This window comes from Pseudophryne corroboree, chromosome 5, assembly GCF_028390025.1.
Source record: "Pseudophryne corroboree isolate aPseCor3 chromosome 5, aPseCor3.hap2, whole genome shotgun sequence".
Lineage (NCBI taxonomy): Eukaryota > Metazoa > Chordata > Amphibia > Anura > Myobatrachidae > Pseudophryne > Pseudophryne corroboree.
Window position 1 is genome coordinate 707449079 of NC_086448.1, and position 26879 is coordinate 707475957.

Below are 26879 nucleotides of genomic sequence, written 5' to 3' on the forward strand. Positions count from 1 at the left end.
TCCACAAGTCCCACATGCCTAGCGGAATCGCTCCGTGTTAGCTCCTCCTTCAATGTCTCCAGCTTCTTCTGCAAAAGCCTGATGAGGGGAATGACCTGACTCAGGCTGGCAGTGTCTGAACTGACTTCACGTGTGGCAAGTTCAAAGGGCAGCAGAACCTTGCACAACGTTGAAATCATTCTCCACTGCGCTTGAGACAGGTGCATTCCACCTCCTATATCGTGCTCAATTGTATAGGCTTGAATGGCCTTTTGCTGCTCCTCCAACCTCTGAAGCATATATAGGGTTGAATTCCACCTCTTTACCGCTTCTTGCTTCAGATGATGGCAGGGCAGGTTCAGGCGTTTTTGGTGTTGCTCCAGTCTTCTGTACGTGGTGCCTGTACGCCGAAAGTGTCCCGCAATTCTTCTGGCCACCGACAGCATCTCTTGCACGCCCCTGTCGTTTTTAAAAAAATTCTGCACCACCAAATTCAAGGTATGTGCAAAACATGGGACGTGCTGGAATTTGCCCATATTTAATGCACACACAATATTGCTGGCGTTGTCCGATGCCACAAATCCACAGGAGAGTCCAATTGGGGTAAGCCATTCCGCGATGATCTTCCTCAGTTGCCGTAAGAGGTTTTCAGCTGTGTGCGTATTCTGGAAACCGGTGATACAAAGCGTAGCCTGCCTAGGAAAGAGTTGGCGTTTGCGAGATGCTGCTACTGGTGCCGCCGCTGCTGTTCTTGCGGCGGGAGTCCATACATCTACCCAGTGGGCTGTCACAGTCATATAGTCCTGACCCTGCCCTGCTCCACTTGTCCACATGTCCGTGGTTAAGTGGACATTGGGTACAGCTGCATTTTTTAGGACACTGGTGACTCTTTTTCTGAGGTCTGTGTACATTTTCGGTATCGCCTGCCTAGAGAAATGGAACCTAGATGGTATTTGGTACCGGGGACACAGTACCTCCAACAAGTCTCTAGTTGCCTCTGCAGTAATGATGGATACCGGAACCACGTTTCTCACCACCCAGGATGCCAAGGCCTCAGTTATCCGCTTTGCAGCAGGATGACTGCTGTGATATTTCATCTTCCTCGCAAAGGACTGTTGGACAGTCAATTGCTTGGTGGAAGTAGTAAAAGTGGTCTTACGATTTCCCCTCTGGGATGACCATCGACTCCCAGCAGCAACAACAGCAGCGCCAGCAGCAGTAGGCGTTACACGCAAGGATGCATCGGAGGAATCCCAGGCAGGAGAGGAATCGTCAGAATTGCCAGTGACATGGCCTGCAGGACTATTGGCATTCCTGGGGAAGGAGGAAATTGACACTGAGGGAGTTGGTGGGGTGGTTTGCATGAGCTTGGTTACAAGAGGAAGGGATTTACTGGTCACTGGACTGCTTCCGCTGTCGCCCAAAGTTTTTGAACTTGTCACTGACTTATTATGAATGCGCTGCAGGTGACGTATAAGGGAGGATGTTCCGAGGTGGTTAACGTCCTTACCCCTACTTATTACAGCTTGACAAAGGCAACACACGGCTTGACAAATGTTGTCCGCTTTCTGTTGAAATACTTCCACACCGAAGAGCTGATTTTTTTGGTATTTTCACCAGGCATGTCAACGGCCATATTCCTCCCACGGACAACAGGTGTCTCCCCGGGTGCCTGACTTAAACAAACCACCTCACCATCAGAATCCTCCTTGTCAATTTCCTCCCCAGCGCCAGCAACACCCATATCCTCCTCATCCTGGTGTACTTCAACACTGACATCTTCAATCTGACTATCAGGAACTGGACTGCGGGTGCTCCTTCCAGCACTTGCAGGGGGCGTGCAAATGGTGGAAGGCGCATGCTCTTCACGTCCAGTGTTGGGAAGGTCAGGCATCGCAACCGACACAATTGGACTCTCCCTGTGGATTTGGGATTTCGAAGAACGCACAGTTCTTTGCGGTGCTTTTGCAAAGCTTGAGTCTTTTCATTTTTCTAGCGAGAGGCTGAGTCCTTCCATCCTCATGTGAAGCTGAACCACTAGCCATGAACATAGGCCAGGGCCTCAGCCGTTCCTTGCCACTCCGTGTGGTAAATGGCATATTGGCAAGTTTACGCTTCTCCTCCGACAATTTTATTTTAGATTTTGGAGTCCTTTTTTTACTGATATTTGGTGTTTTGGATTTTACATGCTCTGTACTATGACATTGGGCATCGGCCTTGGCAGACGACGTTGCTGGCATTTCATCGTCTCGGCCATGACTAGTGGCAGCAGCTTCAGCACGAGGTGGAAGTGGATCTTGATCTTTCCCTAATTTTGGAACCTCAACATTTTTGTTCTCCATATTTTAATAGGCACAACTAAAAGGCACCTCAGGTAAACAATGGAGATGGATGGATACTAGTATACTTATGGATGGACGAGCGACTGCCGACACAGAGGTAGCTACAGCCGTGGACTACCGTACTGTGTCTGCTGCTAATATAGACTGGATGATAATGAGATGAAATCAATATATATATATATATATATATATATATAATATCACACTAGTACTGCAGCCGGACAGGTAGATATATTTATTATGTAATGACTGATGACGGACCTGCTGGACACTGTCAGCTCAGCAGCACCGCAGACTGCTACAGTAAGCTACTATAGTAGTATGTATAAAGAAGAAAAGAAAAAAAACCACGGGTAGGTGGTATACAATTAAGGATGGACGAGCGACTGCCGACACAGAGGTAGCTACAGCCGTGGACTACCGTACTGTGTCTGCTGCTAATATAGACTGGATGATAATGAGATGAAATCAATATATATATATATATAATATCACTAGTACTGCAGCCGGACAGGTATATATATTTATTATGTAATGACTGATGACGGACCTGCTGGACACTGTCAGCTCAGCAGCACCGCAGACTGCTACAGTAAGCTACTATAGTAGTATGTATAAAGAAGAAAGAAAAAAAAAAAAACCACGGGTAGGTGGTATACAATTATGGATGAACGAGCGACTGCCGACACAGAGGTAGCTACAGCTGTGGACTACCGTACTGTGTCTGCTGCTAATATAGACTGGATGATAATGAGATGAAATCAATATATATATATATATAATATCACACTAGTACTGCAGCCGGACAGGTAGATATATTTATTATGTAATGACTGATGACGGACCTGCTGGACACTGTCAGCTCAGCAGCACCGCAGACTGCTACAGTAAGCTACTATAGTAGTATGTATAAAGAAGAAAGAAAAAAAAAAACCACGGGTAGGTGGTATACAATTATGGATGGACGAGCGACTGCCGACACAGAGGTAGCTACAGCCGTGGACTACCGTACTGTGTCTGCTGCTAATATAGACTGGATGATAATGAGATGAGATCAATATATATATATATATAATATCACTAGTACTGCAGCCGGACAGGTATATATATTTATTATGTAATGACTGATGACGGACCTGCTGGACACTGTCAGCTCAGCAGCACCGCAGACTGCTACAGTAAGCTACTATAGTAGTATGTATAAAGAAGAAAGAAAAAAAAAAACCACGGGTAGGTGGTATACAATTATGGATGGACGAGCGACTGCCGACACAGAGGTAGCTACAGCCGTGGACTACCGTACTGTGTCTGCTGCTAATATAGACTGGATGATAATGAGATGAGATCAATATATATATATATAATATCACTAGTACTGCAGCCGGACAGGTATATATATTTATTATGTAATGACTGATGACGGACCTGCTGGACACTGTCAGCTCAGCAGCACCGCAGACTGCTACAGTAAGCTACTATAGTAGTATGTATAAAGAAGAAAGAAAAAAAAAACCACGGGTAGGTGGTATACAATTATGGATGGAAGAGCGACTGCCGACACAGAGGTAGCTACAGCCGTGGACTACCGTACTGTGTCTGCTGCTAATATAGACTGGATGATAATGAGATGAAATCAATATATATATATATATATATAATATCACTAGTACTGCAGCCGGACAGGTATATATATTTATTATGTAATGACTGATGACGGACCTGCTGGACACTGTCAGCTCAGCAGCACCGCAGACTGCTACAGTAAGCTACTATAGTAGTATGTATAAAGAAGAAAGAAAAAAAAAACCACGGGTAGGTGGTATACAATATTATATATATATATTATATACAATTATATATATATATATATATATATATATATATATATATTAAACTGGTGGTGATTATTAAACTGGTGGTCAGGTCACTGGTCACACTATCAGCAACTTGCAAGTAGTACTCCTAAGCAGACAATCACAATATATATTATACTGGTGGTCAGTGTGGTCACAATGGCAGTGTGGCACTCTGGCAGCAAAAGTGTGCACTGTACGTTATATGTACTCCTGAGTCCTGCTCTCAGACTCTAACTGCTCCCCACTGTCAGTGTCTCCCCCACAAGTCAGATATACATTATACAGTCACACTATCTATCTATCACTTCAGCAAGTAGTAGTACTCCTCCTAATGCTCCCCAAAATTACTACTGTGTCTCTCTCTACTCTAGTCTCACTCTCTTCTCTATAAACGGAGAGGACGCCAGCCACGTCCTCTCCCTATGAATCTCAATGTACGTGTGAAAATGGCGGCGACGCGCGGCTCCTTATATAGAATCCGAGTCTCGCGATAGAATCCAAGTCTCGCGATAGAATCCGAGCCTCGCGAGAATCCGACAGCGGGATGATGACGTTCGGGCGCGCTCGGGTTAACCGAGCAAGGCGGGAAGATCCGAGTCGCTCGGCCCCGTGTAAAAAAAAATGAAGTTCGGGCGGGTTCGGATTCCGAGGAACCGAACCCGCTCATCTCTACTGAACACACTCTAGTGCCCTCAGTATACATTATGCCACACAGAACCCTCCATTCCCATAAATCCACAGTGCCCCTCGCGCTGGTGATGTAGCCATGTGTGCTGCATTAAGGCAACCTGGAATCCCCTACCTCTCCCCCTCAGACTCTCCACCTCTCTACAAAACTTCAAACGGGCTCTCAAGACCCACTTCTTCACCAAACCCAGCCACATCTCATCCTAAACCTCTGTTCTACGCTTTCTATGTACCCCATCTGTGTCACCCCTGTCTGTCTACCCCTCCCCTTTAGAATGTAAGCTCTCACGAGCAGGGCCTTCTTCCCTCATGTGCTTATCCTTTCTTACTTTAATAATCTTCGACTGCACCAAATCCAGCAGTCTTCTGCCACCTGATACTTATTCCAGTGTCATCTGCTGATGTAACTGTTTATTTACCCTGTACTTGTCCTATACTGTCATCAACTGTAAGTTGCTGTTTTCTTGTTTGATTATTTGTTTATGTACTCTGTAATTGGGCGCTGCGGAACCCTTGTGGCGCCATATAAATAAAGGATAATAATAATAATAATAATAATAATAACAACCACCCCAGCCACATGTTGCTCATCAGGCATTGCATATTTGAAAAAAAGGGGGGGGGGGAAAATAATTATTGTAAGCCGCTGGTAGGAGTTTGAAACCCATTAGTGGCCTTTCCACTAATGCGTGTCTAGAAAAAAAAGATATGGATTTCTCACTGTGCCAATATTGACAATTTAATGCCATTTGTTCTGGCCTCTGGGATAACATAGAATTCCTTCCATAACACTAGACATGGTTGTATTCAGCAGTCAAGACAGATTCCCACCAAAGATGATGATGTTGATGATAATTTAAACTAAACACAAAATGATGGAGGATTAGCTAGCAAAAGCCAACATAGTTAGAAGCCAATCTCCCAAATGAGGATCACTGGGCCTAATTCAGACCTGATCGTAGCCCTGCAAAATTTTGCAGGGCAACGATCAGGCAAACAGATATGTGGGGGGAAACCCAGCACAGGGCTAGTCCTCCCCGCATGTCAGGCCGGACCGCGCCCACAAAACGGCGCCCAAACGTTCCGCCCATCCCGCCCAGCGAAAGCCTCTGCCTGTCAATCAGGCAGAGGCGATTGCTAGGCAAAGACAGCCGTCGGCTGTCAGCCATGCGCTGCTGCATGCGCACTTCTGACCTGATCGCTGCGAAGAACATCAGCGTGCGATCAGGTCAGAATGACCCCCATTGTCTTGTTAGTAAATATTCTGCTTAGGTTATATTATATATATAGTGCAGCTGTATACTTCAAAAAACAATTACTGTTCTGTGCTAAACAAAATATCAGCAAAGCTTTATATGTAATAAATGAGTCAGTGAGAACTGGTTCTCAAGTTCATGCTCTCACAGCCGCAGACTGTGTGTTAGTGGTGTTTCATTAATTTCAAGGTATATGATTTCCAAAATAAGAATCATAATTGCAGCTTGGGATACACCAAGCCAATAGGATCCCTGGGTGTAGAACGGGAATATAAACAACTCATTTAACGCTTCTCAAATTAAGCACAAAAGAGCACAATCTTACTTAATGAGAGCAAGTTGAGAAAAAAAGGACACATTATGCGAGCTACCAAAATATTCCATTCACAGCAGCTCAGAGTGTTATTTTAGTGCAAGTAAGACAGTCAAAGAACCTCTCTCTGATATAAGCTGTAGTAATGCTTGCTGCTTTTTCCCCGAAGAGCATACATTCTGGGATTTTTGAAGCACAATAATTTAATTATCTCTCGTGTCCTCGGTCAAGTCTTTAAACTTATATACTAATATTTTCTTTAAATTGTACCACAAGGGATCAGTGGCACTGTACACAGTGGGGCATACAGCAGAACGATACAATACACAGGTGATCATACCGGACAGTAACAGACGTGCTGACAACTTTGCAAATATACACAATTATAATGCAGAGATTACATATTATGAAGCGACCACAGATACAGAGATGGTGCTGCTCGCAAGAGCTCACAATCTAGAGTAGCACATAAAGGGAGAGGGGAGTAGAGTTGGGTATTGCAGAGGCTGGAAAATTAGAGTATGGTGGGTGGGTAAATATAGTAGTTTGGAAAGCTGGTTGAGTGTCTAATAAACTGTAACTGTTGTATATGGATATGTCCTACATCCTTGCTGCAGTCATGTTAAAAAGCCCTTCTAGTTGATCTAGACATGAGCACATTTACTAATGCCGGGCATCTTTATGTGCATTTTTAACCCAAAATGTGTATTAGTCACATCACTAAAAACTCTGCTCATTAAAATGAAGAAAGAAAGAAAGAAAGAAAGAAAGAAAGAAAGAAAGAAAGAAAGAAAGAAAGAAAGAAAAGAAAGAAAAAAGAAAGAAAAAAAAAAGATAAAAACCTGTATTAAGAAAGAGAAAATAGAATGAAAATAAGAATGAAAAAAAGATAAAAAATATAAAGAAAGAAAGAAAGGAAGAAAGGAAGGAAAGCCCTGGTGGGTTGGAGCTTGCCAGGCAAGGATGCCAGCAGAAAGATAAAAGAGAAAAAAAGAAAAACAGAACGAATAAAAGAGAAAAGAAAAAAAAGACAAAAGAAAAGATAGTATGAAAGAAAGGAAGGGAAGCCCTGGTGGGTTGTAGACCGCCAGGCGAAGACGTCAGTAGCCCTGGGGGTCTGGGGTCCCCCAGGTGAAGACACCGAAAGCCCTAGAAGAGCTAAACAGCCGCTGACCGCCAGGCAAAGACAACAGAAGCCCTGGTGGGCTGGAGCCCGCCAGGTAAAGACGCCGGAAGACCTGGTGAGAAAGAAAGAAAGAAAGAAAGAAAGAAAGAAAGAAAGAAAGAAAGAAAGAAAGAAAGAAAGAAAGAAAGAAAGAAAGAAAGAAAAAGAAAGAAAATAAAAAATAAACTGTATTAAAGAAGACAGAAAAAAGAAAGAAAATAAAGAAAGGAGGAAAAGAAAAAAAAGAAAAAGACAGTATTAAAGAAGAAAGAAAGAAATATAAAAAAAAATATTAAAGAAGAGAAAATTAAGAAAAAGGAAGGAAGGAAGGAAGGAAGAAAGAAAGGCGCGAAAGAAATAAAAAAAGAAAGGAGAGAAAGAAAGAAATTAGAATAAGAAAGGCGCGAAAGAAATAAAAAAAGAAAGGAGAGAAAGAAAGAAATTAGAATAAGAAAGGAGAGAAAGAAAGAAAGAAAGAGAGAAAGAAAGAAAGAAAGAAAGAAAGAAAGAAAGAAAGAAAGATCAAAATAAAATTATTAAAGAAGAAAGAAAAAAGAAAGAAAATAAAGGAGGAAAAGAAAAAAAGAAAAAAGATAGTATTAAAGAAGAAAAAGAAATTAAAAAAAATTATTAAAGAGAAAATGAAGAAAAAGGAAGGAAGGAAGGAAGGAAGAAAGAAAGGCGCGAAAGAAAGTAAAAAGAAAGGAGAGAATGAAAGAACGATAGATAGAAAGAAAGAAAGAAAGGAGAGAAAGAAAGAAAGGAGAGAAAGAAAGAAAGAAAGAAAGAAAGAAAGGAGAGAAAGAAAGAAAGAAAGAAAGAAAGAAAGAAAGAAAGAAAGAAAGAAAGAAAGGAGAGAAAGAAAGAAAGTAGAAAAAAGAAAGATAGAAAGGAGAGAAAAGAGAGAAAGAAAGAAAAAGAATAAAGAAAAGAAAGAAAAGAAAGAAAAGAAAGAAAGAAAGAAAGAAAGAAAGAAAGAAAGAAAGAAAGAAAGAAGAGAAAGAGAAGCCCTGGTGGGTTGGAACTCGCCAGGCGAAGACGCCAGCAGAAAGATAAAAGAAAGAAGAAAAAGAAGAAAAACAGAAAGAATGAAAAAAATAAGATTTTAAACCTACCGGTAAATCTTTTTCTCGTAGTCCGTAGAGGATGCTGGGGACTCCGTAAGGACCATGGGATAGACGGGCTCCGCAGGAGACATGGGCATTTAAGATAGACTTTAGGTATGGGTGTGCACTGGCTCCTCCCTCTATGCCCCTCCTCCAGACCTCAGTTAGAGAAACTGTGCTCAGAGGAGACGGACAGTACGAGGAAAGGATTTTTGTTAAACCAAGGGCAAGATTCATACCAGCCAACACCATTCACACCGTATAACTTGTGTATAAACTGACCAGTTAACAGTATGAAAAAACAACATAGCATCAGTCGGAGACCAATGAAAACTATAACATAACCCTTATGTAAGCAAAACTATATACAAGTCTTGCAGAAGTAGTCCGCACTTGGGACGGGCGCCCAGCATCCTCTACGGACTACGAGAAAAAGATTTACCGGTAGGTTTAAAATCTTATTTTCTCTGACGTCCTAGAGGATGCTGGGGACTCCGTAAGGACCATGGGGATTATACCAAAGGTCCCAAACGGGCGGGAGAGTGCGGATGACTCTGCAGCACCGATTGAGCAAACAAGAGGTCCTCCTCAACCAGGGTATCAAACTTAAAGAACTTTGCAAATGTGTTTGAACACGACCAAGTAGCAGCTCGGCATAGCTTAGTGCCGAGACCCCTCGGGCAGCCGCCCAAGACGAGCCCACCTTCCTAGTGGAATGGGCCTTGACCGATTTTGGTAACGGAAATCCAGCCGTCGCATGTGCCTGCTGAATCGTGTTACAGATCCAGCGAGCAATAGACTGCTTTGAAGCAGGAGCGCCAACCTTGTTGGCTGCATACAGGACAAACAGTGCTTCTGTTTTTCTGACTCTAGCCGTTCTGGCCACGTAAATTTTCTAAGCCCTGACCACATCAAGGGACTCGGAATCCTCCAAGTCTCGTGTAGCCACAGGCACCACAATAGGTTGGTTCATATGAAAAGACGACACCACCTTAGGCAAAAATTGAGGACGGGTCCGCAATTCCGCTCTATCCATATGGAAAACTAGATAGGGGCTTTTATGAGACAAAGCCGCCAATTCCGACACTCGCCTAGCCGAAGCCAAGGCTAACAACATGACCACTTTCCAAGTGAGATATTTTAACTCCACTGTTTTAAGTGGTTCAAACCAGTGCGACCTAAGGAAACTCAACACCACGTTAAGGTCCCAAGGCGCCACCGGAGGTACAAAAGGAGGCTGAATATGCAGCACTCCCTTCACAAAAATCTGTACTTCTGGGAGAGAAGCCAATTCTTTTTGAAAGAAAATGGATAAGGCCGAAATCTGAACCTTAATGGAGCCTAATTTTAGTCCCAAATTCACTCCAGTTTGTAGGAAGTGAAGGAAACGGCCCAGATGGAATTCTTCCGTAGGAGCATTCCTGGCCTCACAGCAAGAAACATATTTTCGCCATAGACGGTGATAATGTTTAGCTGTCACGTCCTTCCTAGCCTTTATCAGAGTAGGAATGACCTAATCCGGAATGCCCTTATTCCGCTAGGATCCAGCGTTCAACCGCCATGCCGTCAAACGCAGCCGCGGTAAGTCTTGGAACAGACAGGGCCCCTGTTGCAACAGGTCCTGTCTTAGAGGAAGAGGCCACGGATCTTCTGTGAGCATCTCCTGCAGATCCGGATACCAGGCCCTTCGTGTCCAATCTGGAACAATGAGAATTGTCTGTATTCCTCTTTTTCTTATTATTCTCAACACCTTTGGGATGAGAGGAAGAGGAGGAAACACATAGACCGACTGGAACACCCACGGTGGCACTAGGGCGTCCCCAGCTACCGCCTGAGGATCTCTTGACCTGGCGCAATACCGCTACAGCTTTTTGTTGTCTATCTGGGCAGTCCCCACTGACTTGCAATCTGTGTGAAGACTTCCTGATGAAGTCCCCACTCTCCTGGATGCAGGTCGTGTCTGCTGAGGAAATCAGCTTCCCAGTTGTCCACTCCCGGAATGAACACTGCTGACAGTGCGCTTACATGATTCTCCGCCCAGCAAAGAATCCTGGTGGCTTCCGTCATTACCATTCTGCTCCTTATGCCGCCCTGGCGGTTTACATGAGCCACTGCGGTGATGTTGTCTGACTGGATCAGAACTGGTAAGTCGCGAAGCAAGGTCTCCGCTTGACGAAGGGCGTTGTATATGGCCCTCAGCTCCAGGACGTTGATGTGAAGACAAGTCTCTTGACTTGATCAAAGACCCTGGAAGTTTCTTCCTTGTGTGACTGTTCCCAAACCTCGGGGGCTCGCGTCCGTGGTCACCAGAACCCAGTCCTGAATGCCGAACCTGCGGCCCTCTAGAAGGTGAGCACTCTGCTGCCACCACAGGAGAGATACCCTGGCCCTGGGGGACAGTGTGATCAACTGATGCATCTGTAAATGTGACCCGGACCACTTGTCCAGTAGGTCCCATTGGAAGGTCCTCGCTTGGAACCTGCCGAACGGAATGGTCTCGTAAGATGCCACCATCTTTCCCAGGACTCGAGTGCAGTGATGCACTGACATCTGTTTTGGTTTCAATGGGTTCCTGACCAGAGTCATGAGTTCTTGAGCCTTTTTCGTTGGAAAATAAACCCTTTTCTGGTCCGTATCCAGAATCATGCCCAAGAAGATCAGATGAGTCGTAGGAACCAGCTGCGACTTCGGGATATTGAGTATCCAGCCGTGTTGCTGTAACACCTTCAGTGAAAGTGACACGCTGTTCAGTAACTGCTATCGTGAACTCGCTTTTATGAGGAGATCGTCCAAGTACTGGATAATTGTGACACCCTGCTTGCGCAGGAGCACCATCATTTCCGCCATTACCTTGGTGAAAATTCTCGGGGCCGTGGAAAGCCCAAACGGCAACGTCTGAAATTGGTAATGTACGGCAAATCTCAGGTACGCCTGATGAGGTGGATATATGGGAACATGAAGGTACGCATCCTTTATGTCCAGAGATACCATAAAATCCCCCCCTTCCAGGCTGGCGATGACCGCCCTGAGCGATTCCATCTTGAACTTGAACCTTTTCAAGTATAGGTTCAGGGATTTTAAATTTAAAATGGGTCTGACCGAACCTTCCGGTTTCGGGACTACAAACAGGGTTGAGTAATATCCCCTCCCTTGTTGAAGTAGGGGAACCTTGACCACCACCTGTTGAAGATACAATTTGTGAATTGCATTTACCACTATCTCCCTTTCTGGGGAAGAAGTCAGCAGGGCCGATTTGAAAAACCGGCGAGGAGGCACCTCTTCGAATTCCAGCTTGTAACCCTGAGAAACAATTTCTATTGCCCAGGGATCCACCTGTGAGTGAACCCAGATGTGGCTGAATAGTCGAAGACGTGCCCCCACTGGGGCGGACTCCCTTAGCGGAGCCCCAGCGTCATGCGGTGGATTTTGTAGAGGCCGGGGAGGACTTCTGTTCCTGGGAACTAGCTGTGTTGTGCAGCTTTTTCCCTCTGCCCTTACCTCTGACAAGAAAGAACGCACCTCGTACTCTCTTGTTTCTTGTGACCGAAAGGACTGCATTTGATAATGTGGTGCTTTCTTAGGCTGTGAGGGAATATAAGGCAAAAATTTTGATTTACCAGCTCTAGCTGTGGAGGCCAGGTCCGAGAGACCTTCCCCAAACAATTCCTCACCCCTGTAAGGTAAAACCTCCATATGCCTCTTTGAGTCGGCATCACCTGTCCATTGCCGGGTCCATAGGACTCGTCTAGCAGAAATCGACATAGCGTTGATTCTAGAACCCAGTAGGCCAATGTCTCTTTGAGCATCTCTCATATATAAGACAGCATCATTAATATGACCCCGGGTCAATAAAATGGTACCCTTATCCAGGGTATCAATTTCCGTCGATAAGGTACCTGTCCACGCTGCTACAGCGCTACAAACTCCAGCCGACACTATTGCCGGTCTGAGTAAGGAACTAGAATGTGTGTAAATGGACTTTAAGGTAACCTGCTGTTTGCGATCAGCAGAATCCCTGAGGGTAGCCATATCTTGGGATGGCAGCTTTACTCTTTTGGATAAGCGTGTCCACGCTTTTTCCCCCCTTGGGGAAGATTCTCACCGTATCCTGTCCTTAGTCGGGAAAGGATACACCCTAAGAATCCTTTTGGGAATCTGCAGTTTCTTGTCTGGAGATTCCCAAGCCTTTTCAATAACTCGTTCATGAGATGGGGGAAAGGTTACCTCAGGTTTCTTTACCCTATACATGTGTGCCCTCGTGTCAGGGACAGGGGGTTTCTCTGTGATATGCAAAACATCTTTTATTACAATAATCATATATTGAATACTATTTACCAATTCTGGCTGTAACTTTGCATCATCGTAGTCGACACTGGAGTCAGAATCCGTGACGGCGTCAGTGTCTACTATTTTGGATAGTGGGCGCTTTTGAGACCCCGGAGGTACCTGTGACATAGGGGAAAGGCAGGGTTTGACGCCTGTACATTCCCTAGACTCAGTGCAATAAATTCACATTAGCACTAAAACATTCCACATATCCAACCAGTCAGGTGTCGGTGTTGCCGATGGAGACACAACAGTCATTAACTCCACCTCCTCCCTATGAGAGCCTTTTACCTCAGACATGCCGACACACGCGTACCGACACACCACACACTCAGGGAATCCTCTTATCTGAAGACAGTTCCCCCACAAGGCCCTTTGGAGAGACAGAGAGAGAGTATGCCAGCACACACCCAGCGCTATATGACCCAGGAAAAAAACCACACAATATGTTTACCCAGATAGCGCTGTAATCTTTATTTTTGCGCCAAATTATGTGCCCCCTTCTTTAAAACCCTCTTTCACTGTGGATAAGCAGGGGAGAGTCCGGGGAGCTTCCTCTCAGCGCTGTGCTGTGGAGAAAATGGCGCTGGTGAGTGCTGAGGAAGAAGCCCCGCCCCCTCAGCGGCGGGCTTCTGTCCCGCTAAAATATATAAAAAACTGGCAGGGGCTCTTTATATATACAGTGCCTAGCTGTATATATCCACTTTTGCCAGAAAATGGGGTTATATTGCTGCCCAGGGCACCCCCCCTGCGCCCTTCACCCTTACAGTGACTGCCGTTTGTGTGTGCTGTGTGGGAGCAATGGCGCACAGCTTAACTGCTGTGCGTTACCTCAGTGAAGATCTGAAGTCTTCTGCCGCCTCTGAAGTCTTCTTTCTTCTCATACTCACCCGGCTTCTATCTTCCGGCTCTGTGAGGAGGACGGCGGCGCGGCTCCGGGACGAACTCCAGGGTGAGACCTGTGTTCCGACTCCCTCTGGAGCTAATGGTGTCCAGTAGCCTAAGAAGCAGAGCCTTGAAACTCACAGAAGTAGGTCTGCTTCTCTCCCCTCAGTCCCACGATGCAGGGAGTCTGTTGCCAGCAGGCTCCCTGAAAATAAAAAACCTAACAAAATACTTTCTTTCAGGAAACTCAGGAGAGCTCCCTGTAATGCACCCAGTCTCCTCTGGGCACAGTAGTAAACTGAGGTCTGGAGGAGGGGCATAGAGGGAGGAGCCAGTGCACACCCATACCTAAAGTCTTTCTTAAAGTACCCATGTCTCCTGCGGAGCCCGTCTATCCCATGGTCCTTACGGAGTCCCCAGCATCCTCTAGGACGTAAGAGAAAAAAAAAAAGAGAAAAGATAGTATTAAAGAAAAAAGAAAGAAATAAAGAACGTGAAGCCCTGGTGGGTTGGAGCCCGCCAGGCGAAGACGCCAGCAGCCCTGGAGGTCTGGCATCCCGAAGACACCAAAAGCCCTGGAGGTCTGATGGCAGCGCAAAAGAGCTGAATAGCTGCTGACCATCAGGTGAAGGTGCCGGAAGCCCTAGTGGGTTGGTGCCCATCGGGTGAAGATGCCAGAAGCCTTGGTGGGTTGGCGCCCACCAGGTGAAGACGCGGGAACACCTGGTGAGGGAGAGAGGGAGGGAGGGAGGAAGGAAGGAAGGAAGGAAGGAAGGAAGGAAGGAAGGAAGGAAGGAAGGAAGGAAGGAAGGAAGGAAGGATCCAATGTGCAACGAAAAAAATAAACCTAAGTTTAAAACACTTATATTGATAACTGTATTAGAATACCTTTTTTCACAGCCTGAGTGTGGCTTCTTCAGGCAGTGGAGCGGGAACGATATTACTACAGATTCAAATAAATAGTAAGGCGTTCATGCTTAATCACCCATTCATTATCATAAGTATAACTATAAAACTAGTTGCTGCTCTGAAAAGAAGATAGAATGGGAAGTCCAATTATGTAACCCAATTATGTAACCACTTAAACGAGAATTTGTTTAATGTTCTAACATGCATTTTTCATACTACACCAGTTAGTATGTTAGGTTTAGTGCCCTTTAATATACACTCAATAGGAGCATGGTATTTACTTTGTGATTTCAAATAGTATTTTTGGATTCTATATTTTGGTGGCAGACAAATCTAGAGTGGAATCAGAACATGACAAAAGGAAATAAATGATGAAATTGGTCAATGCTCTAAGAAGCTCTTTAATGCTGAAACAAATAATGCAAGTACACAATTCTGAAAACTTAAATTGGAGGTTAGAGTGGCTAAACTGAAACAAGAAACAGGACAACATTTTATTTCTAAAAAAAGAAAACAACTATATTTGTAAATGAGATCAAAATGTAATGACTAGAAAATTTCCAAGTAGATAGTAGCGGAATAACAGTTGGTGGGGAAAGTGGCTAATGTCAGGTAACAGCATTACCAGACTCCAATAATAAATTAAGCAGTAACTGGCAACTGGTATTTCTGTGCAGATACACGCAGAACCTTCACATGACATAGGGTGCCCTGGGCAAGAGCAAGAACCCTCATAACACCCACACACACCAGTGACCACAATACAACGCATAAAGCATTGCAGTGGGTGTAAGCTCCCTTACAAGTGCGTTTCCTAGCCTTACTTAAAGGTTTATAGTGGAGCAGGGCAGTGGATATGAAGCCGGGTAAGGGCTAAAGAAAACCCCACCTCTATACTGAAGAAGCGCATTGACTTTAGAGTTTTCAGTAAAGCACTGTGCATATCTGATCAATTCAACACCTTGTATTTTAAGTCATAAAAAATTCTGACTTATCTTTCAATGTTGTTATCTATTTAAATATTTTCCGTATAGATGAAGAAGATGGAAACCCGCTGCTAGATACCATATTATTTATGACAGGAAAGTACACCTGGCCGCAAGGTGCCTCAGGTTATGAGAAGTCATGTGACACTCATACCTAATTCTGGGAACCTCCTTTTAACCACATATATGCTCCACTGTTCGGAGTCTACACTCTTAAACTCTACCTGTGGGCAGTCATGCAAACTTAATTCTTACTTTCGAAACAGATATTAGCATGAATAGTTGGCTGACTAGACCCACAGGCAGGAAAAAGAGAAAGGGTAAGTCTTTGTTTTTCATGGCAGATGGGAACGAGAAAGGAACAAGCACTGTAATTGGTAATATTCTGTTGGGAGATAACGCAGACCATGATACTACTGGTACCTGATCGTGACTGGCTTCCACAGAGTTGCCAATGCCATGGAATGTCATCTGCACCGGTGACAGAGTCAAGCACGTCAGGAAATCCTTCCCACTTTGCCTATCTCTGTAATTTACCTACAACAAGAACCGAAACACAGAAAATGTAAACTACAAAAACATATCTAAGCACAGTAATATAACTCTGAGACAGTCTCGTGCGAGACAGTCTCATGTTCATATAGTGACAAATACACAATATCACCAGCAACAGAATCTCACATTAAAACATAGGTCACGCCTAAAAGTATACCAAATGTGAGGAGTGATTCTTAAACCCATTAGGTAATAAGAAACACAAAAAATACAGTAGCAATGCAGTGTAATCGTAGTTAAGCTCATCGGGAAGTTTTGACCAGCTCACAAAATATGCAAAGTATGGGGACTATTTACTAAGCTTTGGACAGAGATAAAGTACCAGCCAGTCAGCTCCTAATTGCCATGTTTCAGGCTCTGTTTTAAAAACGAGTTAGAAGCTGGTTGGTTGGTACTTTATATGTCTCTAATGCTTAGTACATAGACCCCTCAATTGTCAAAACAGTATATAATACTACCAACACATGGGTATGAACGGAACTACAGAAATCGATTTGACATACGTATTGACAACGTATTTTTATTAATTTTCAAAGAAATCTAGGTCTTCATTTGGATAACATTTTATTGGAAAGATGCGCAATAATAGGGAAATAAAATCTTAATTATATAATTCTGGCTACGGTTATTTTAATTCCACTAGCAGAACCCCATAAATATACATTATAATGTTTATAGGAACACCAAACATATGTAGTTTAATAGATGTTTTCTCTACTTACTGGATGTGGACCTTACCAAAGTTCATGTATATTTATTTATTTTTGCCCACTTTATTCCTTCTTTACTTTTATTGCCCATTTCAGCTATTTAGACCTAATAAACAGCAAAACCACTGTGCACATGGACTCAATGTGGTCACCACTCACGTGAGCCATGAGATTGGTACAGTAAATGTGGCCATTGGGTCCAAGTTGTATGCATTATAATTATGGAATGGAGCGATTATCGGCCAACTGCGTGTGCATGATGGCAACACTGTACACATCTAAGGTACCGTTTGGGGAGGTGACGGCAAAATATACGTTATGGTAAGAACTTACCATTGATAATGGTATTTCTCCTAAGGCCACAGGTTCCACAGGATATGGGATATGATGAAGCGACAGTGGATTTGCACCAATCGTTCAAAGCTTTTCGGCCTCCCAGCATGCAACGGGCCCATCCATATATCCCCGCCTCCTGGCTCAGTCAAATCAGTTGTATTCCCAAAGCTCAAAGTAGGAGCATCAGAGATAGCCCTAATCAGGCGAGAAGAACACACATACACACCCTTCCTTCCGTACAAGAAGGAAGAGGTTAGTGAGTAAAAGGATCCTCAAATCAGGTGCGTCAGAGTGGGATCCCTGTGGAACCCTTGGACTTAGAAGAAATACCATTGTCAAAGCTAAGTTTTTACCATAACATATACTCCTCCGGCAGGGTCCACAGGTTATCCACAGGATAACAATGGGATTTTCCAAATTTAGTGGTGGAGACGCTCCCGATTGGACAGGAGAATCCTTTGCCCGAATTCACCGTCATGAGAGGCAAAGGTATCCATGGCATAATGTCTAATGAATGTGTTAATGGAAGATCATGTGGCTGCCTTACATATCTGTTCTGCTGAAGCACCATGTTGTGCTGCCCATGAAGGACCTGCCTTTACGAGTAGAATGAGCAGAGACATTAGCCGGAACAGGGAGATCAGCTTGAGAATATGCTTCTGAAATCATCATCCGAAGCCACCTTGCCAGCGTCTGCTTATCAGCAGGCCATCCTCTCTTGTGAAATTCATAGAGAATGAAGAGAGAATCTGTCTTTCTGATGGCACTGGTACGATCCACCTAGATCCTTAAGGCACAGACCACGTCCAGCGATGCATCTCCCGCAGAAAGGCATGGTACCTGGAAAGCCGGGACTACAATTTCTTCATTAAGGTGGAATTTAGACACCACCTTGAGAAGATACCCAGATCTAGTTCTGAGAACCGCTTTATCTGGATAAAAAATCATGGGGGAAATGGGGAACGACATGACAGTGCCCTTAAATCTGACACTCTTCTAGCTGACGCTATGGCCAGTAGAAAGAGAACTTTAGCTGTCAACCATTTAAGATCCAGTTTAATAAGTGGTTCAAATGGGGCAACTTGAAGGGCCTTTAGGACTAAACTTAAGCCCCAAGGCACTGTAGGAGGAACAAAAGGAGGTTGAAAGCGCATTCCCTGAAAAAAGTATGCACATCCTGTAAGTTGGCAATTTTCTTTTGGAACGATGCAGTCAATTGCTGACACTTGCACTCTCAAGGCCACCTTCAAACCTTTATCCATTCCTGCCTGAAGGAATGCTAAGACTCTGGAGACTCTGAAAAACTTAGGTCCATTTTCCGTTCACTGCACCAATGAATATAGGTTTGCCATATTCGGTGATTAACGCGAGCTGAGGAAGGTTTCCTTTTTCTGAGCATTGCTTGAATTACCTGTTGTGAGAATCCTCTGGACTTCAGGATAGAGGTTTCAAGAGCCACGCCGTAAAAGACAGTTGATCCAGATGTCTGTGATAACAAGGACCCTGCATCAGTAGATCTGGACGTTGAGGAAGCAGAAGTGGAGCATCCACTGACATTCTCTGCAGATTTGTGTACCAATGTCTTCTGGGCCAAGCCAGAGCTATTAGTATCATGGCACCCTTTCCTTGCTTTATCTTTCTCACCACCGTGGGTAATAGGGTGATTGGAGGGAACACATAAGCCAGATGAAAGTCCCATCGCTCTGGGATCCTTTGTTCTTGACCCGTATGCGAGAACTTTGTTGTTCTGACGGGACGCCATGAGATCTATCTCTGGCAACCCCCACTTGTCTACTAGAGGATGGAAGACTTCTGGGTGTAGAGCCCATTCGCCTGCCTGAATGGCATGTCGACTGAGAAAATCCGCTTCCCAGTTTAGGACTCCTGGAACGAACACTGCGGACAAGGCTGGATGACGACATTCTGTCCACTTTAGTATGTGACTTACCTCCTTCATCGCTTTTCGGCTGCGAGTTCCTCCCTGATGCTTGAGGTACGCTACTGCCTTCGCATTGTCCGAGCGGATCTGAACTGGTTTTCCCTGAAGAATTTCCTGTGCCTGAATCAGTGCCATGTATATGGCCCAAAGTTCCAATATATTTATTGGCAGGCAACCTTCTTCCTTGGTCCATTTTCCCTGGAAACACAAGCTTCCTGACACTGCACCCCAGCCCAGGAGACTGGCATTCATTGTCAGAATTTCTCAATCAGATATCCAAAAGGGTCTCCCCTTGTCCAGATGGGATGTCTGTTACCACCAGGCTAATGACCTTCTTACTTCTATCGTAAGAACCATAGTCTTTGTTTTTATCGTCTGATGCAATCCATTTGGCAAGAATCAGATGCTGCAGAGGCCTCAAGTGGAACTATGCATACTCCACCATGTCGAATGTGGACACCATTAATCCCATCACACGCATTGCTGCATGAATGGATACCTTCTGACTGTGTAGCAAGTTCTGAATCCTTGACTGAACCTTGGATATCATGTTCAGAGGTAAAATTACTCTCTGAAAACTTTAATCCAGTACAGCCCCCAAGTGAGTCATCCGTTGTGACGGAACCAGAGATGATTTTGCCCAATTTATGAGCCACCCGTGCCTTTGCAAGCATGTTATTGTCTGTTGCAGATGACATAGAAGCAATTCCTGTGACTGTGCCAGGATTAAAAGATCGTCGAGGTATGGAAAAATTCTTATCCCCTGCTGGCGGAGATAAGCTGTCATTACCACCATAATCTTGGTAAATACTCTGGGGGCTGTGGCTAACCCAAAAGGTAGGGCCTGAAACTGAAAATGCTGTTGGAGGATAGCGAACCTGAGATAGCACTAGTGGGACAGTGCTATAGGAACATGTAGGTAAGCATCCTGTATATCCAGGGATACCATATAATCCCTTGGCTCCATGGCCAAACTGATGGAACGTAAAGTCTCCTTATGAAACCGAGGTACCCAAATGTACTTGTTCAGCACTTTGAGATTGAGAATGGGCCGAAATGACCTATTTGGTTTCTGAAGTAGAAACAGGTTGGAGTAAAAACCCTGTCCTCGTTGCGCAGGAGGAACTGGAATGACTACTCCTGACTATAGCAATTTCTGAACTGCCTCTTGCAAAGCCCTGGCCTTCGTCTCAACCCGAGACGGGCTGGTACTAAGGCTTTTTGAAAAAGTCACGTGATCCGTGAGGAAATGCGCCAGGACTCCTTCCCCTACGTCACTGGGCCACCGCACAGCTTCTGCAGCTTCACTACCGGTGCTCCCTCTAAGACTGAAGCGGCTTCCCCACCTCACTGAGAGAGGAACACCGCTGTGACCTCCGGCGCACTCCGGCAAGTCTGCCGCAGGTTTATCTCTCCCCCATAACAAAGGAGTGGGCACAACAGTGGACTTCACCCAGGACGCTCGGGTTGACCAGCCCACGGGAGAGGTAATTCAAATACCTGCTTTCTACCTCATTATCAATTTGCCGTGACAGACACCGGTCATTCAGTGGACAAATTACCGCTATCCACAATGGTTATTGGGAGCTCTGCTATTTAATTAATTCTCAGGTAAAATACGTACATAGTAACTTTGCTCTGTAACTCTGTAACACTCGTCATCAATTTGTAGACGGCATATGCTACAGTTGCAACATGTAACATTGTATCCAGTTTGTTTCTTTACCGAGGATAATAACTGCACACTAGCTGATTAATACAGCTTCAAGACTCTGTAGATTAGCATTTGTCTATTGCTCTAACAGCTGATTTACTACTGCGGTTACCCAGAGAATCAGCAGATTCTATATAGAATATTTTTAATTTATTATGTTTTTAACTGTGTTTTTTGTACTGGTTAATGTCTGTGCACACATAGCCCAAGGTGGATCAACCTGCACCTGAATCTGCCTTGTATTTTCCAAGAAACCCTGGTGAAAGCTAAAACAATTTGCACACAAACCATCCAGTACCAGATCCTGAGAGGTTAACACAGCTTTGCAAGACAAACATGATATGAGTGTTGGTGTTGCTGTGAGTGTATCTTCCTCACCTTTGCCGCTCTTAGACATGATAAATAATCAACACTTCCACAGTGTACTACACAATTTGTGACTGTAATCACTTTAAGCCTTTTAAAGTGACCTACAATCCGACCTTACCCATGCACCAGCATTGAGGATCGGAATAGAAAAAAACTGACAGAATATATAGTAAAGTCAGCAATCACACTAGCAGTCAGTCACATGTTATACATTAGCATAATAAGCAATATGAGCACATCATGAACTACAACTACATTTCAAGTCTGTAGGAAAACATATTACTGAATCATGTTTAAACAGATCTACCGTATTCAGATGCATAGTGAAAGAAACCACAGTAATAGTATACAGACTCATATGCAATAGGCACTTATCTAACTATACGTACTCAAAAAGGTAGAGATTTAGGCCCTCATACCGAGTTGATCGCTCGCTAGCTACTTTTAGCAGCCGCGCAAACGCATAGTCGCTGCCCACAGGGGAGTGTATTTTCGCTTTGCATGTGTGCGAACGCCTATGCAGCCGAGCTCTGCAAAAACAGTTTGTGCAGTTTCTGAGTAGGTCTGAACTTACTCAGCCCTTGCCATCACTTCAGCCTGTCCGGTCCCGGAATTGACGTCACACACCCGCCCTCTAAACGACCGGACACGCCTGCGTTTTCTCTACCACTCCCAGAAAACGGTCAGTTGACACCCATAAACGCCCTCTTTCTGTCAATCTCCTTGCGATTGCCCGTGCGAATGGATTCTTTGTTAAAACCACCGATCAGCAACGATCCGCATTGTACCTGTACAACACACGTGTGCATTGCGGTGCATGCGCAGTAGAAACCTGATCGCTGCACTGCGAAAATCAGCAGCAAGCGATCAACTCGGAATGACCCCCTTAGTGCTGTATTACCCGTGCTCAGTAGAGTGGGATACAGGGAGACTCACCTCGCTTCCAGAACCGATCAATACGTTTGCAAACGCTGAGTGGATCCAGACGCTACTAGTGTACACTGTCGCTCCATGAACCTATAGTGAACACAGACGCTCAGTGAACACAGACGCACCCGTCACACAGCTGCCTATGCGGCGACTGGGTCCCCGTGTACAGCGTCTGAGACGGAAGCGGAAAACAGTTAATGGCGGGAGACTCGGAGGAAACTGGTCATGAACCGGGGGGAGCGGCGACCAGGAGAGCGTCTGCTGACATCAACCCTAAGGATCGCTGCCTCATGCTATTCCTGGAGCCTCTGATCCCTAAGGCCTAGCGCTAGTGCATCCGAGGTGGCAGCCGCATCAGCGACTGTTTGGTAGTCTCCTCCCAAAACAGCGTGGCTCTGTACGTATCCCCCTTCTAAGCGGAACCGATGCCTTACCTTCTCCCTGTGCTTCGGCCACAGCCTGGTAATGTCTGCTGGACCTGCTAGTATATCCGACACAGACGCCCACCAAAACAGCACTGTACTCGTGGGTAAGCATTGTCGCGGCCCGGCGGAGAGTTGTTGGAGCGACTCTTTCTAAGGTATGTATAAGACACTTTTTAGAAAGATCACTCAAGAAAAAATAGTAAGACTATAAAAATAAAATAAGAAAGCTTAGGGCTGCTAGAAACCAGCAGCCCTCTGACCATGGTCCGGCTCCTGCCACATCAAACAAAATACAGATTTGCCTGAGCCAGAAGGAGGCGGGTATATATGGATGGGCCTGTTGCATGCTGGGAGGCTGAAAAGCTTTGACCGATTGGTGCAAATACGCTGTCGCTTCATCATATCCAGAACAGACTGTATTACTATTACAACAGATCTCATAGTCTTCTCCTGCATACTTTATAACTTATTACTCAGGTAAGTGCCATACGCATTGGGCATTGCGGAGATTGGGAGGTCGACAGTCAGAAGACCAACTGTGGCATCCTGATGGTTAGAATCCCGACAGGGGCTAGGTAAGTATACTTGCCCACAAGTATACTTACCCACCCCCAATGCTCCATAACCCTCCCTTTCTGCAGCCTAAACCTAACCCCCCTCTCCCAGCAGCTTACCTGAGCGAAGCCCTGGTAAACGCTCGTTTGGTATTCCAGCAGTCGGGATTCCGGCACCGGTATTGTGATCCCTGTCGGGATGCCGGCGCCATCACTCTGAGCAGTGTGGGAATTCCGGCGTCAATATTTTGACTGCTGGGATCACGACCGTCGGGATCTTAACCGGATCCCAGCCATACAAGGGGTGTGCAACAAGTTTCAGGATGCACAAAATTTTATTTACAAACAGAGTGAACATTACATGTTTTCAAAGTATTCGCCAGGAGTCTATGGAAAGTTTTCTGCGCTCAAACCACTTGGTGAAGAAGCTGGACCAGTCTGAAGCAGGTATGTCTCCTACATGCTGGATGTAAGTGTCCCGGTGCAGCTTCCGGTGACTCAAAACGAAACCCACGTAACTTGCTCTCGTACACAGACTAGCCCCCCAGATATCTTGCCTAAGGGTTGGGTTCAATAAGCCCCGCTAATTACAGCGGCCTTGTAGCAATGGCTGCAGCAATCAATTGCAGCCCGCAGGCTGCACTTAATGCAGATTTATTTTCGGGCCTTAGGCGTCTCGAACAGAAATCTGTGGTAAGTAGGGCTTAATGACCTTACTGCGTCTGCTGTGAACGCGTTAACCCAGAGCTCCAGGCACTTATCACAGAATCTATGTGTTAACTGCAGATTTACTATATGAGGAAAAGGGCTTGTAACTGATTAGCAGTGGGCATAAAAGTCAGAAGCTACAGGTCCTTTTCTTCGTGTCGTAAATACTGAGCTTAAATTAATCTGGCCCTAACTATTCCTAAAAAAATAAGATTTTACTTACCGGTAAATCTATTTCTCATAGTCCGTAGTGGATGCTGGGGACTCCGTAAGGACCATGGGGAATAGACGGCTCCGCAGGAGACATGGGCACTTTAAGAAAGAATTTAGATTCTGGTGTGCTCTGGCTCCTCCCTCTATGTCCCTCCTTCAGACCTCAGTTAGAGAAACTGTGCCCGGAAGAGCTGACAGTACAAGGAAAGGATTTTGGTAATCCAGGGCAAGATTCATACCAGCCACACCAATCACACCGTATAACTTGAGATAAACATACCCAGTCAACAGTATGAACAACAACAGAGCAACAGGTCAACCCTGATGCAATCATAACATAACCCTTATTTAAGCAATAACTATATACAAGCATTGCAGAAGAAGTCCGCACTTGGGACGGGCGCCCAGCATCCACTACAGACTACGAGAAATAGATTTACCGGTAAGTAAAATCTTATTTTCTCTAACGTCCTAGTGGATGCTGGGTACTCCGTAAGGACCATGGGGATTATACCAAAAGCTCCCAAACTGGCGGGAGAGTGCGGATGACTCTGCAGCACCGATTGAGCAAACACAAGGTCCTCCTCGACCAGGGTATCAAACTTGTAGAACTTTGCAAAAGTGTTTGAACCTGACCAAGTAGCCGCTCGGCAAAGTTGTAATGCCGAGACCCCTCGGGCAGCCGCCCAAGAAGAGTCCACCTTCCTAGTGGAATGGGCCTTAACTGATCTTGGCAGCGGCAATCCAGCCGCCGAATGAGCCTGCTGAATCGTGTTACAGATCCAGCGAGCAATAGTCTGCTTTGAAGCAGGAGCACCAAGCTTGTTGGAAGCATACAGGAGAAACAAAGACTCTGTTTTCCTGACCCTAGCCATTCTGGCTACATAAACCTTCAAAGCCCTGACTACATCAAGCAACTCGGAATCCTCCAAGTCCGTAGTAGCAACAGGCACCACAATAGGTTGGTTTATATGAAAGGATAAGACCACTTTCGGCAGAAATTGTGGACAGGTCCGCAATTCTGCTCTATCCGCATGGAAAACCAGATAGGGGCTTTTATGTGACAAAGCCGCCAACTCTGACACACGCTTAGCCTAAGCCAAGGCTAATAGCATGACCACCTTCAACGTGAGATATTTCAACTCCACCGTTTTGAGTGGTTCAAATTCAAACCAGTGGGATTTCAGGAAACTCAACACCACGTTAAGATCCCAAGGTGCCACTGGAGGCACAAAAGGGGGCTGAATATGCAGCACTCCCTTTACAAACGTCTGAACTTCAGGTAGAGAAGTCAACTCCTTTTGAACGAAAATGGATAGGGCCGAAATCTTTGCCTTAATGGACCCCAATTTTAGGCCCAAATTCACTCCTGACCGTAGGAAGTGAAGGAAACGGCCCAGCTGGAATTCCTCCGTAGGGGCATTCCTGGCCTCACACCAAGCAACATATTTTCGCCATATACGGTGATAATGTTGAGCTGTCACGTCCTTCCTAGCCTTTATCAGTGTAGGAATGACCTCATCCGGAATGCCTTTCTCTGCTAGGATCCGGCGTTCAACCGCCATGCCGTCAAACGCAGCCGCGGTAAGTCTTGGAACAGACAGGGCCCCTGTTGCAACAAGTCCTGCCTTAGAGGAAGAGGCCACGGCCCTTCGTGACCAATCTGGAAGAATGAGCATCGTTCTCACTCCTTTTTCTTATTATTCTCAGCACCTTGGGTATGAGAGGAAGAGGAGGAAATACATAGACCGACTGGAACACCCACGGTGTCACCAGGGCGTCTACAGCTATCGCCAGAGGGTCTCTTGACCTGGTGCAATACCTCTGTAGTTTTTTGTTGAGGCGTGATGCCCTCATCTGTGCGAAGACTTCCTGATGAAGTCCCCACTCTCCCGGATGGAGGTCGTGTCTGCTGAGGAAGTCTGCTTCCCAGTTGTCCACTCCCGGGATGAACACCGCTGACAGTGCGCTTACGTGATTTTCCGCCCAGCAAAGTATTCTGGTGGCTTCCGCCATCGCTACCCTGCTCCTTGTGCCGCCTTGTCGGTTTACATGAGCCACTGCGGTGATGGTGTCTGACTGAATCAGAACCGGTTGGTAAAGAAGCAGGTTCTCCGCTTGACGTAGGGCGTTGTATACGGCCCTTAGTTCCAGGATGTTGATGTGAAGGCAAGTCTCCTGACTTGACCACAGACCTTGGAAATTTCTTCCCTGTGTGACTGCTCCCCACCCTCGGAGGCTTGCATCCGTGGTCACCAGGACCCAGTCCTGAATGCCGAATCTGTGGCCCTCGAGAAGGTGAGCATTCTGCAGCCACCACAGGAGAGACACCCTGGCCCTGGGGGATAGGGTGATTAACCGATGCATCTGAAGATGTGATCCGGACCACTTGTCCAGTAAGTCCCATTGAAAGGTCCTCGCATGGAACCTGCCGAAGGGAATGGCCTCGTATGATGCCACCATCCTTCCCAGGACTCGAGTGCAGTGATGCACTGACACCTGTTTTGGTTTTAATAGGGTCCTGACCAGTGTCATGAGCTCCTGAGCTCTCTCTATCGGGAGATAAACCCTTTTCTGGTCTGTGTCTAGAATCATGCCTAGGAAAGGCAGACGAGC

The 26879-nt window shown here is 45.4% G+C and overlaps 1 protein-coding gene across 10 annotated transcripts in view; it reads right to left on the reverse strand.

Moving 5' to 3' along the window:
- Positions 1-26879, reverse strand: part of STAU2 (staufen double-stranded RNA binding protein 2) — a 747611-nt gene that overhangs the window by 118337 nt on the left and 602395 nt on the right. For 4 of the 10 annotated variants that reach the window (XM_063923926.1, XM_063923925.1, XM_063923924.1 and 1 more), the window contains one exon: positions 16234-16347. The exons of 5 other annotated variants lie outside the window; for them this stretch is intronic. In XM_063923926.1, coding sequence (XP_063779996.1) covers positions 16234-16347 — 114 coding nt within the window. Of the gene's footprint in view, positions 1-16233; positions 16348-26879 lie in introns of those variants that run through there. One more of the 10 variants, XM_063923930.1, reaches the window with a different exon arrangement.